The following is a 13,000-nucleotide window of genomic DNA, read 5'->3' on the forward strand; positions in this document are numbered from 1 at the left end:
TATAGTTCTTAACCTTTTTAACTCGTTTTTCCTAATAACGTTGGTTTTATTTTGTTTCTGTAAAGCATGCATGTATTATAATATTGTCTCTAAGAATTGAATACACAGGATCACAATGGAAACAATTAGCCCTCTGGGTTTTTTGCGTTACCCATTTAGCACCAACGGTTATTATAACCAACTACCGGTATTTGCAAACTGTTAATAAAGTATTCAATCAATCAATCAATTGGGTCAAACAGGTCTCAGGTTTCAGAACCATTGAAATGCTGCCAATGGGAGCCGCTAGATTTAAAGCCCTCGCCTCTGGTCCCTCCCCCAGCGACGTGTGACGGTGTACGGGAAGAAGAAGTGCTTCATATCCACATCCAGGCCGCTCTGGTCCCCAGCAACAACACTCACTGCTTCACGGGAGCAAGGAACAACCTTCGGCTGTACAATCGCCGTCCATCCTTTGAAGAAACAGCAAATCGTGGAAATATATCCCTGCCACTGACCTGAAGTTAATTTAAATCGCTTAATCGGTAAGTTACGGATGCGTGCGGTGGGGTTATTTTGCTCTTTTTTGGGACTCGCTCTCCTCCTCCGACTGCCCAGTTTTATTGTTGCTTTGTTCTGGGCACAGCAGCCATTTTTAATCGTCTTGTCCTATATTTCCATCGGCCGTCTTCCTTGGTACGGAACGCTGGAGAAAAACGGTGGAAATGTTTCTTGGATAATGTAATCTATACGGTACCGCGTTTTAAAATGGACACCGAATGTAAATTGGTACTGATTCAGGGCAAGCTCAGCTAGGCCCTGTCTGTCGCTGTGCGGTTTGTTTTCCTATTTCCAGCCCAGGAACTTGTACTGTAGTTTGCGGAGCTAAAGGCTTCGTTTTTTAACCGGCCAACCTCGCACTGTTTTCTGTGGTGGTCAACCCTAAATAAAACACTATTTTGTTTTTGTAATAAACAAATATATGTAATATACACCAAATATGCAATTCATCTAGGCCCTCTTAAATGCTGGTTTCATATAAGCAACCCATGTAAGTGTTTACATAGCCCTGTGGCTAGTATTTTTTAGCTAGTTCGGCTGCCTTGCTAACATCAAAGGACCTTGTTGTCGCCTTTAATTAAACCATAAACTCTGTAAGGTTGTCACCGACTCTGCTTGGGTTTAATCAAATTACCTCCCCTTTACACGATACAAAGTAGTTGCTATCTATTTGCGTACGATACATAATTTGCCGTTTTGTGTGACAGTAGCATTTTTCGTCCGAGGGGGACAAGCTAGCTGGGTCTGGTCTAGCGAGGTCAAAATGTTCTGATGCGGATTCAGAAAAATCAAAATGTCACAGTCGACGATTTCAAATTGCATTTTCACTTCTACTGTACATGCAACGAGAAAAAAAATACACTCGTCTAGTCTTCCAGTTATAACGGCATTACGACAAGCTACGCTTTGTGATCTCACGGACAACTTGTATACGTATGTCTCGGTTAAGTTAAATAGGTTTATCCGGCATCGACAACCTCAACACTCCGGTGTTATTCGGCACCGGCGGCTGCTTTGTGAAATTGTGCCCATTTGTAACGCCTATGCGTCGGCTTTGACCGAGCGACCACCGAGGCATTGGTGCGATTCGCTGGTGAGAAATGCTATTTGGTTAGCCTGAGCCAGAGACCCAAAGCCATTTCACACATTATCTATATCGACCACCTTACTAAGAAGGGTCTATCTGTAGCCTTGGATCTCTGTCAGCCTTGGACATCACCCCCAAATATATACTCTATATACTGTTTAATGGTCCGTACATGTACAAATTCAAAATGCAAAGTAAAAAACCAGCCCAGTAGTAGCCTTGTGTTTAGTGTCCACTTTAGTGCTTCATTGGGAGGCCAGGGTTCCCAGGTCGAGCCATACTCAAGAGGATGGCTTTACACAAGCCGTCAACATCATAGTGTACCATGGAGTTCTGGCTGTGTCAGTATTTCTGGGTAAAGTTTTGTGCAGTGATTTTGAAATTGCACGTAGTACTAGTTGATTGATATATTGTAAATCTGGGATTAGCCAACATGGACTGCATCTGGATCTGCTATGTGCAACATATTTGGGGGGGGGGGGTTCACAAATGTTCACGTTCAACGGATCTGTGGTTTTCTAGACTGCAATGGTAATGTTGTTCTTTTCGGACCAGGTTTACTTTACAGAATGTACAGTATGCCTGCGCATGAGGGAGAGATTAATGGCATAATTTGATTGACCGCAGTATGGTCCCTCATATTGTCAAACGAAACCACTCCCTGGTTCTGCACCTGCAATCTTTTAGGTTCTATGTCCAAGGCAACTTACTTAAGTACTGACGTCTGTGAAATCCATGACTCAGCTGGTGTTTCACACTGGAAAATCACATAAACGCAAGACCCTCAAATCAGACTAGATCATTCTGAGTGAGAGGAAGGTGTTTGAAAATACATGTTTTCAAGAAGGCAGAAACAGTTTTGATATTGCAGAGTATTGAAATAGTTTCAAATATTTATATATTGAGTTGTAACTAGTTATTTTCTACCCTTAAAGACACATTTGGTAGTTTATAATGCTTAATAACTCTAAACAATTCACTCTCAGGGTAGGAAAACTCCATACTCCAGCTATTGGTTGACACAAACAAACCAGTTTCTTTCCCAAAAAACGGCACCCCTAGAATATTAGAAATTGGTAGTGGATCAAACCCACAGGAAGAGTGTCAGGCTCCGCATTAATGCTGAATGCTCACCAGCAGCAGTGAGCAAATGTCCTGTTATGGTCCAGATCAGTGCTTCCGAAACTGACAAACATGTCTCAAAGTTTTGAGCTTGTAGATCGGCTATTTTCACTAGTTTCGGCCTCGAGTTAATACGTTTGGGAACCACTTATCCAGATAGAGCTCCGCTGCTCTGAGTGTCTCAGGCCAGCATCATATTCTTGTGGGTGAATATGTTCAAACTGAAGTAATTGGACAAAACACTCCATTTTTTGTATTTTTAATTTTAATGGTTAAATTTGCTCTGTTTGTGGCTGTGAGATGTGTGCATTACTAGACCACTGGCAGTCTGCCTGGTTTTTGAATTAATGGAAGGGCAGTGTAATTAATCTTAATTTGAAGTCTGTAGAAATAATATCCTGACTGATGTATTTTATACATGGTTGCATTATATTTTCAATTTCATGACTTGGAGTGATGGTTTATGTCCTGCTCCTAAAATGTTGTCATTTGTTTTGTACCTTTTGTTCATGGATAAGAACATTTTAATTAAGTGTCATACTAAATGTAAGTTTCAGCTATTTTTTTCACATTACTCACTCAAGCAAATATCTCACTCGTAATATACAAAGAACGGGTATTTGGTCTAAAAATGGGTGTGTTTTTCAGTTTGTTGTTGCATCATGCTTTATTTCGTTTTCTTCTCATTCGACAGAACCAGAAAGCACTTGGAAAGCGGCGCAAATAAAAATTTCCATACTAGATGACATTACATCGAAATGTCCGATCGTTTGGGGCAAATAACCAAGTCCAAGGATGGGAAAAGCAAGTATTCCTCACTCAGCCTATTTGACAAGTACAAGGGAAAGTCAATAGAAACTCAGAAAACCACAGGTAAGATGCTGTCCATTCATCATAATTTCTGTACATTTACAGAGGCTGTTGCCATACAGATTGTTTTTAATGAAATACATTTGGCATTAAATTTGACAAGCCAGCTGAAATATTTAGAATACATACAGTTAAGCTTATTCAAGTCACAGTGAATGGGCTTAACTTTCATTGCTGTTGGGTGGAAACCGTGCATTTCCAAAACTGTTACTTCAGGAAATGGAGTGGGGAAAGTACCTGTGTTTCAATGGATTCAGTGTAGTTATTATTAACGCAAGATCTTTTTAATACTTTTCATTGGCAAAATTATGTATAAAGCTCACAAACACAGACACACGTAACCACTCAAAATGTGGTGCGTTGTAAGTTTACAGATCGTCTAATTTAGCTACTGTTGCACATGATGAAGTAGGCCATTAATTTAAAAAATAAATAAAATGTTGAAATACGGAAGTGAGGTTTCTGCCCGACAGCAAGCAATAATATAATGCTTTTTTAATTTTGTAACGACAAATGTAATTGAACATGTGGATAGGTATTGGCTCTCATACTGTGTACCACTCTGCTTCTCCTTCCTTTCTCCCTTGTTCTGTTCATTTTCCCCCAGTAGTTCCGCGACATGGCTTACAGAGTCTTGGCAAAGTGGCTGCAGCCCGCCGCATGCCCCCACCTGCTCACCTGCCGAGCCTGAAGTCTGAAAACAAAGGAAACGATCCCAACGTGTTTATTGTGCCCAAAGACGGAACAGGATGGGCAAACAAGCAGGAACAGCCAGATCAAAAGAGGTGAGGACTGGACCTAAACTATTCCATATATTGGGTCCTACTCCCATATTGAAATAGGGACACATCGGCTGCACAATTGCCACTACCGATGTAAGTCAAATGGGCAATATGTCGGCCAGATTTTTTTTATTTTTATGTGGTGCTGGATGTCCTTGTTTAGGGACTCTCAACATCTTATAGGTGGTTCATTCCATAGTAACATTAAGACACTCATCCAATGAAGCTGGTATGGTTCCTAGTTACTTGTAGTAATAGTGTATTTAATGTTTAATACATTTCACCACAGAATGCTTAAACCGTACCATTTTTCTCACAAACTATGGAACCGGAACATTTATTCTGATGTCAATAAGCATTGCCTCCTAAATTGGAATAAAATTGCTAGAGCACAGCTGTTCTAAGTGGATATGGATAATAATATCTGGCTTCATTGGGTTTGGCGATGTCACCGCCATGACTTCTCAAAGTGAAGCTGAATGCGTTCCATGAGCACTCCACATCCGCTATGTTTCATGTTCCATGAGCACTCCATATCCGCTATGTTTCATGTTCCATGAGCACTGCACATCCGCTATGTTCCATGAGCACTGCACATCCGCTATGTTTCATGTTCCATGAGCACTCCACATCCGCTATGTTCCATGAGCACTGCACATCCGCTGTGTTTCATGTTCCATGAGCACTGCACATCCGCTATGTTTCATGTTCCATGAGCGACTGTGGCTCAGGAGGTAGAGCAGGTCGTCCAATGATCCATGGGTCGGCGGTTCGAATCCCGGCTCCTCCTGTCTACATGTCGAAGTGTCCTTGGGCAAGACACTGAACCCCAAATTGCTCCCGATGTGCTGGTTGGTACCTTGCATGGCTTCCGCCGCAATCGGTGTATGAATGGGTGAATGTAATGCACAATCTATGTAAAGCGCCTTGGATAAAGGCGCTATATAAATGCACCATTTACCATTTACCACTGCACATCCGCTATGTTTCATGTTCCATGAGCACTGCACATCCGCTATGTTTCATGTTCCATGAGCACTGCACATCCGCTATGTTTCATGTTCCATGAGCACTGCACATCTGCTGTGTTTCATTATTGGCTTGTGAAAGAGAACAGTGACACTTCTATCACAGCCATATCTGTCACATCACTACATCATGAATTCAATATATATCGTTCAGCCCTAATGTGCTGATGTTCTGATGGCATCTTTTTTTCTTTTCCCCCCCTCTTGTCCCCAGTACTATTGCATCAACAGCACAGCTGCCGGAGTTGCAGCCACAGCTGGCTTTACAGAAATCTGTGTCCAATCTTCAGAAGCCCACAGCAGTAGCCAGCCAGGAGGTATGTGTGGATGTGAAGGGCTTTATCGAACTTCACTGACATTGTAATCAGGGATGGAACCATTTTGACTCGAATATTATGTTTTTTTTTGGTCGGAAACTATATTTATTTTTTCCACTGGCATAAATATGTAGGTAAATATTAATGAATGGGCATGAAACGGTACTGTAATTTTGGGATACATGTTTTCAACTCTATCCTACAATAAAGTTGTTTGCTTTCAAGCATTCTAGCCTACACAAGTGTTCCTTTGTAAAACACTCACGGTCATTTATTTTGTGCATAACACAGAGGAGGAATAAAGCCCTTATGAGAACACATTTTTGGTATAATTGCCAGTGCATACTTTACCTCTATTCATAGAGCTTAGTGAGATCAGTTTTCTCAGAAAAAAACTAGACGTGAACAAGTTGGTTGCATAGGTCGATTAAAGCCTTACTATACTTACTAAACCTGACATGAGTTGGTTCTGTACTTGGTGCACTTTTGATTATGATTTAAGTTACACACTGTTGGATTTTTTTCACCCCTTTTTTCTGTTTGTTTTTGTAATTGCATCCTTTTGATTTCCACAGAGCACAAACGCAGGTGGACCAAAGCAATGGGCCCAGCTAAATGGAAAGGCAGTAGAGCAAGGTGGTGAGTCATCTTAATTCATAGTGTATGACGCACTGAAACAAATTATATAGATATTTAATCAGATTTCTAACACTTGGTGGCAGGTGCCAATAGAGTGGCAAAGTTTGTAGTCTCAAACAATACAAGCTCACAATGCAGTGCATCAGCTTGTAAATGGGCTATTTTCACTATGTCTCCTATAATGATATGCTCAAATTGTGGATTGATTATTTTTAAGCAATTATCATTTTTATAACCAACTAAATTGATTTGTTTAACTGTTAACCCTACACTATGGTCCTTGACTTTGATGCTTGCAACACTGCCTCTGTTTACTTGTGTCAGGCTGACATTTTGTTTTTTCTTGGATGCCTGTTGCCATGGTAACTGCAGGTTCAAGGGCCTCAAACCGACTTCAGCCCTTCTCTCACGAGGAATTTCCCACGCTGAAGGCAGCTGGGGAACAGGACAAGGCTGGCAAGGAAAGAAGCGCCTTCGATCCGTCGTATGGGCCCGGACCAAGCCTCCGCCCCCAGAGTAGGTTTGGCAAGACAATGGGGGGAGAAATATTGGTGATTTATTGGTTCATAGGAGCTGACCCACATTCTTAATTGCTTTTATTCGCTGCTGTCGTAACGTGCGACGCTGCTCATTTCTAACAAAATTAACATGTTCTGAAATCTTAACTCTTGTGGTTTTTTTATCATTTCAAGTCAAATGGGCTCTGATTGACAACATTTGGGGATAGGTGACATCGTCGGCTAGAGTCTAGCCGCTAGACCCTTTCACAGCCATGCTGTCTTTATTACGAAGTACATTTTGGTCGATCAGGCTGAAACCTCGACTCAAATATGAAGGCATAGAGAACTGCTGTCATAGAATGGCCACATCAAGTCTGAAATTGATGTGAAGCCTTTATTGAACCCAGTCTTTTATTTTTCCCCACCAATATTTGTATTACATTATAAACACATTCATTATGCATCAGCAGCAATTGGTTCTTCTACAACTCGTAGCTTGTAGATCATCTTTGAAAAAAGTTGAAAGCTTTTGCCTGACATGCCCAAAATAGTAAAGTGCTTGAACAAAAGTCAAGTTAAAAAGGTGCAATTTGTACATTTCTAAATGTTCACCGTTTCCTTCCCGCTCAAGATGTGACCAGCTGGAGGGAGGGGGGTGGGAGGAACCTCCAACCTTCCCTGCCACTCGGCCTGCCCGCAGACCCCGAGGGCAAGCTCAGTGCCATGGCTGAGACCACCGCCACGCCTCCACCCTCATCTCACCCTGCCTCTATCACCGGCTCCGCTGGCCCTGCCACCACCACCACCTCCAGCGCTGTCACAGCCCAGTCCCCGGTTCCAGACCCCAAGGAGCCCAGTCTGCGACCGGCCCAGCCTGTCCGCAGGACAACCATCCCAACTGCCTTGCAGAGCCACAACCACCGCACCCCGACGGCTGTCTACCACGACATGCTGCCTGCATTTGTAAGTACCAACCATAGTTTGAACATAAACTATGGTTGATCTACAACCTCACCGTGATGTTGTGAGCTTGTAGATGTGCCATTTTCAGTGAATGTCCTACCTCTCCAGAATAGGAATGCTAGGGTTCAAGTAAATTATTGATAGGTTTTGGTCAACTGACGTTCATCAGGCATCGGGTGCCCGATGATGGTCGGTTGACTGAACTTTCGCCTTAATATTTGTATGTAAGGCTATTTGAGACTTTGCGGGAGTAGACTTTTAAAGATGGCTCATATCCCTGATACAATAATATAGATATAATTAATATCTGCTCTGTTCGCCCTGTCTTCTGTCAGATGTGCTCCAAAGACACCCGTGAGGCCCCAGGCACAATGGACCATGTCCCCACCACCGTGGTGGCCCCAGCCCGCTTTGACAACAGACCCAGCTTCAGGCAAAACTTTACCAATCCAGAGTCCGTCAAGTAAGTTCTGTTACAGCCACTGTGCGAAAATGGTTCCAATAGGCCCAACAATTTTTTTTTGACCTGCCAGTTCATTCAACCGTTTCCCCTCTCCCTGTTAGTGGTGAAGTCAAGAGAGAGAATCGCTTCGGCCGTGCTTCGCCTCGCCTCAGTTCTCAATCTCAACCCATCCGCCGTCCGGGTGAGCGGCCTTCACGGCCAGCCATCGTCAACCCAGAAGACCTGAAGGACCTGGATGAGCTTGACGTTGACACGGAGGACGGATGGGCTGGTAAGGACACAAACAACATTTTGATTTGTCAGCAGTGATTAAAGTGACTTCAATCATCTGGACTGGCCAGTTAAGAGACTTTCTACAGTTGAATATGAAATTAATATGCATTTAATTTCATATTTAAGTGTAGAAGGTCTCTTAAGTATCCTATTTGTTTGTTCTGAGTCTTGGGTGAGTTTACCAAAGTGGATCTTATTCCACTCCTCACAGCCTTGAGTATGTGAAATGTGGTGGAAGGGTAGATTTAGCTTTAAAAAAAAATATATATATATATGAGATTATAACATGGGTCACATTATTTGAATTGTTCATTTAAAATGATCTGTTGCCCGTCTTAAATATGTTTTTCTTGTTCCAGGGATTCACGAAGAAGTTGATTACGGCGAGAAACTCAAATTCAGTGACGATGAAGACGAACACGGTGAAAAGAACAAGATGTGGTGAGACTGCTTATCTCTAAAGAGTTTTGAAAAGACCGCCGCCCGGCCTCTGTGTGTTGTTGTGCTTTTGATCAAAGGAATGTGGGAACAAAGGTCCTCATTTGAATGTGATTGTGTTTAATAGCAGGGCGGAGTGGGAGAGGGCGAGGGAGAACCAGTATCAGCGGGAGTGCCAGCCCTCCGAAGGACTGTATCCTCAAGAGACCCCCGAGGAGACTTACCCCTATCACCACCACGATCTCACCCGGAAGCCCAGTGTCAGATATCCCCCTATAGAGACCCAGGTAATTCAAATGGAGCTCAAATATTGTTGCTGTCTGGTAGAAACCTTGCATCTCCGTATTTCAACTTTTTTTTTTTTTTTTTGCTACAAGCTCACATTGTTGCTCACTTGTAGAATTTTTTTTTTTAAGTGTGCCAGTGTTTTTTTTCTAAATATTGAACCAATGTATTCACACAAGCTTGTGACTAAATAAAAGAAACGAGCTTTTCACCCGACATGATGGTAGTTCACTCGGTTAAACCAATATAAAATACATGATGGTCTTGGGGCCTTATGTCAGCACCCAGTTGTGGAGAGAAGCGGACCTGGGCGGACGGGTGCTTCCCTTACGCTGGCTGCTGACATGTGACATTCTGCCTCACTGATGGGGTCCTTCGGTGGAGAGAGGAAGGGGTGACCCAGCAGTGGTAGTTGCCAGCTCACTTGGAACTGGTGTGGACCATGTTTTACTAGTGTGAACTAGTACAGTATAAATTGGGCATAACCCTAAGCATGTGGCTGATTAAGTAGGGCCCTTACTGTAATACTACATATACAATTTCTTGTAACATTTAAAATGTTTGAATTGGTCAAACTCGTTTCACAAATCACAGATTGGGATTTGGCCTGACTATTTTTGCTTTAATCCAACAAGGTAAAGAATCTCATAAATGGTGTACTGTAGACGGTATAAATGGTGTAACACAGTAGAGGTAGAGCAAATCTTAAGACCTGGGTGTCCAATTACATAATTTTTGGGGTCCTTGACATGAAATAGTTTGAGCACCACTGATGAAACATAGGGTTTTCAGAGAACTGATTTCCTCTGTTCCCCTCTCCAGACCCAGCAGAAGAGCAGCTTGGGGCCCGGCCCGGCCCACCAGGGCGAGCTCCTGGACGAGCAGGACGAGCACCAGCAGCGCCAGTCTTTGACGCAGGCTCCCCCACCCAGGGCCAAGTTTGTGTCGGCCGAGCTGTCGGAGGCCGTGGAGAGAGCCCGCAGGCGCCGCGAGGAGGAGGAGCGCCGCGCCCGCGAGGAGAGGCTCGCGGCCTGCGCCGAGAAACTCAAGAAGCTGGACGAGAAGTTCGGGAAGCCCGAGCGGCAGACGTCAAAGACTGAGGAGTGCCCGAAGGATTCTTCGGACAAGGACTCCTCGCTGTCGCCGACCCGAGAGCAAAGCAAACCCCAACGGGAGAGCTGGCAGTACACTTCAAAGGGTGAGAGAAGCCTCAGAATACATGCTGTTTAAAAAAAATAGCTTGCAAAGAAAATTCAAAAATGGCCGTCTACAAGCTCACGGGGGGCTCACATGTCTCATCGCAACACGTTGTGATTTTGTAGAAAGGGCCATTTCATTTTTTTTATATGCTTTAGTGTTTAATATAAACCAAAACATGCAGATAATATTGGACTTATTGGGGGGGAGGGGTAAATGAAACATGCACAGCTCGACAGCTTTAAACCTTCCAAATGTTTTCCCTCTTCCAGATCCGAATGAGGGCACCCACTCGCCACTCCCAGACTACCGGGAAGAGCCCGTTTTCTCTGCCTATCGCAGCAGCGAGGAGGAGGGCCAGGAGCCTACTTCACCCTTAGGGGACAGCAGTGGGCATCAGCCTTCTAAGCCTGTTCCACCCCGCTTTCAGAAGCAGCCACAGCAGCACCACCAGCAGCAGGTGAGGGCCTGGTGACACCCCTTCAAACCCCCCAATGTCCTAATGACAATCTAATGCCTACACACCCCCTGCACACACCCACCTTAAAGGTTCATCTTTTTTAATTGTCGAATTGGATCTATATAGGTGGAGACGGTTAATCTATATAGGTAGATGCACGTATACCCGTATGCATGTCACGTGTGTCTTTTAGGGCTGCAACTATCCATTTCTTTATTATTCTATCGATTGCTTTTTCGATGAATTGAATAATCAAGAAGCACATTTTTAAATATTTAATTTTATATAAACTGTGAAAGACCAAGTGATTTTCTATAATGGTTCACATCGATTAGTCCCATTAACTGTTGCAGCCCTATTGGACTTAATGGTCCATTTATGCTACTGTATTCAAAGGAATTGCTTTTTTTCTATCAATCACTCACCCCGTATAGCCATGAATGCATGGAGAATCTTTGTTGCGACTCATGTCTAAAAATTTACCCATGCATGCAAAGCTGAAGTGACGAGCAACTGATAAATTGTTTCTTCAGAAGCCAATGATGTTAACTAAACCGTGATTGTGAAACAAATATTTTAAAAATCTTTTTATTTTATTAGATTTTTTTTATTAGTTTGATTAACTGTTGCAGCCTTAATGTATTCACATATTTGTATGCATACAGAACCGATATATTAATGTATTTGAAATATGGATGAATGTCTTTTTCTTTGTTTTCATTGATTTTCTTTCCTGTTTATTTGCATCACTGCGTGTATGCTATCGTTTTTCTTTTTTTTTTACAATAATTGCAAGGAGATTAAATTAAACTGACTGTGGTTGTAATGACCTTTTTAAGAAATTGCAATAAAAGTGATAAAACAATTACAATGTAATTCCTCGGGGGGCCATTCTGTAAGGAAAGACAAGAGTTGAAGGGAGCAATGGGCTTGGTTCAGCACATAAACACAACTGATACATGTCTGATTAGGACTAATGGCAGGAAGGAGAATGGATAGGAGAGCTAAACAATATTTTAAAACATTAGTCAAGACAGGTTTTGTTTTTTTAATGATTGTTTGTTATGGGCCCCTATGTAGGAATTGAAATGACAAAATACAGTTGGGATGTCTTTGTTGCAGATGAGAGGGACACAGGCATGGTGTAGTTGGTAGAGCCCATGGGAATCCGCTCAAGTATAGTGTTAGTGGTTAAATGCATCTAACCTGAATTGGCCCAGTCTGAGCTAATTGCGACCGAAGGTCGCAGTTAACTATGGAATTGTGAGTTTTTTTGGTCCATCAGTCACTCAAAATCCCCATACATGGGGACCATATATTGTGTCCAGGTCATCAGGGATGATGGTAAATTAGGGGTCATAGTAAATGCGACCTGCTGTCGCAATTAAGGCAATATATGGAGATCCCTGATGTCATCAATATTAGTATATGGATATATGTCAGAACCTGTTATGACATTCCATATGTTGATCCTTCCCCATCCATCATTCCCCTTCGATGTCTCCCTTTTGACTGATGTCCATTTAAACTCTAGACTGGCCTGCCCCAAAGTTTATTTGTGCAGCCGCGCCTGGCAGCCGGCAAAAACTGAGTTCTCAACAGTCCCGAAAATGAAGGCCTGGCCCTACCTCGGCCCTCATCAAACCCTGTACACTAAGATACTGCCCCCGCTGCCACCCTTAGATCTCCATATATGGAGCTGACCTGTTCTGACATTCCATATGTTGATCTGACCTCATCAAACCCTGTACACTCAAGACACGCTCCATATATGGCCTGTGCACGCTTCTCACCCTCAGGCGTCTTACTCGTTCACTTTAAAAATAAACCTAGATCTCCCATCTACATCACTTACTATTGCCAATTGTCACATCAGAACTTTGAGTGGTTGAAATAAAAAATGTACAAGCTCCCAACATTTTTCTGTTTCAAGAGATACATGGGTAAAAGTTTAGAAAAAAGAAACGTGGAAAACAGTCGGATAAGAAAGCACAATATAAATAAAATGAGGGAATGCTTCTTTGCAAGCAAGTAGG

The 13,000-nt window shown here is 42.8% G+C and overlaps 1 protein-coding gene across 8 annotated transcripts in view; it reads left to right on the top strand.

The window, feature by feature from the left end:
* Positions 1-293: 293 nt before the first annotated feature.
* The window catches only part of prrc2b (proline-rich coiled-coil 2B), a 39,308-nt gene continuing 26,601 nt past the window's right edge, over positions 294-13,000 (top strand). For 2 of the 8 annotated variants that reach the window (XM_079524626.1, XM_079524628.1), the window contains exons 1-13: positions 294-524; positions 3,444-3,622; positions 4,227-4,404; positions 5,644-5,746; positions 6,322-6,385; positions 6,758-6,901; positions 7,517-7,848; positions 8,184-8,311; positions 8,413-8,582; positions 8,944-9,025; positions 9,150-9,309; positions 10,130-10,505; positions 10,777-10,964. In XM_079524626.1, the coding sequence (XP_079380752.1) occupies positions 3,508-3,622; positions 4,227-4,404; positions 5,644-5,746; positions 6,322-6,385; positions 6,758-6,901; positions 7,517-7,848; positions 8,184-8,311; positions 8,413-8,582; positions 8,944-9,025; positions 9,150-9,309; positions 10,130-10,505; positions 10,777-10,964 (2,040 nt within the window). In that variant the 5' untranslated portion in view covers positions 294-524; positions 3,444-3,507. The remainder of the gene's footprint in view (positions 525-3,443; positions 3,623-4,226; positions 4,405-5,643; positions 5,747-6,321; positions 6,386-6,757; positions 6,902-7,516; positions 7,849-8,183; positions 8,312-8,412; positions 8,583-8,943; positions 9,026-9,149; positions 9,310-10,129; positions 10,506-10,776; positions 10,965-13,000) is intronic. The other 6 variants (XM_079524627.1, XM_079524633.1, XM_079524632.1 and 3 more) reach the window with 4 other exon arrangements.

This window comes from Electrona antarctica, assembly GCF_951216825.1.
Source record: "Electrona antarctica genome assembly, chromosome: 16".
Lineage (NCBI taxonomy): Eukaryota > Metazoa > Chordata > Actinopteri > Myctophiformes > Myctophidae > Electrona > Electrona antarctica.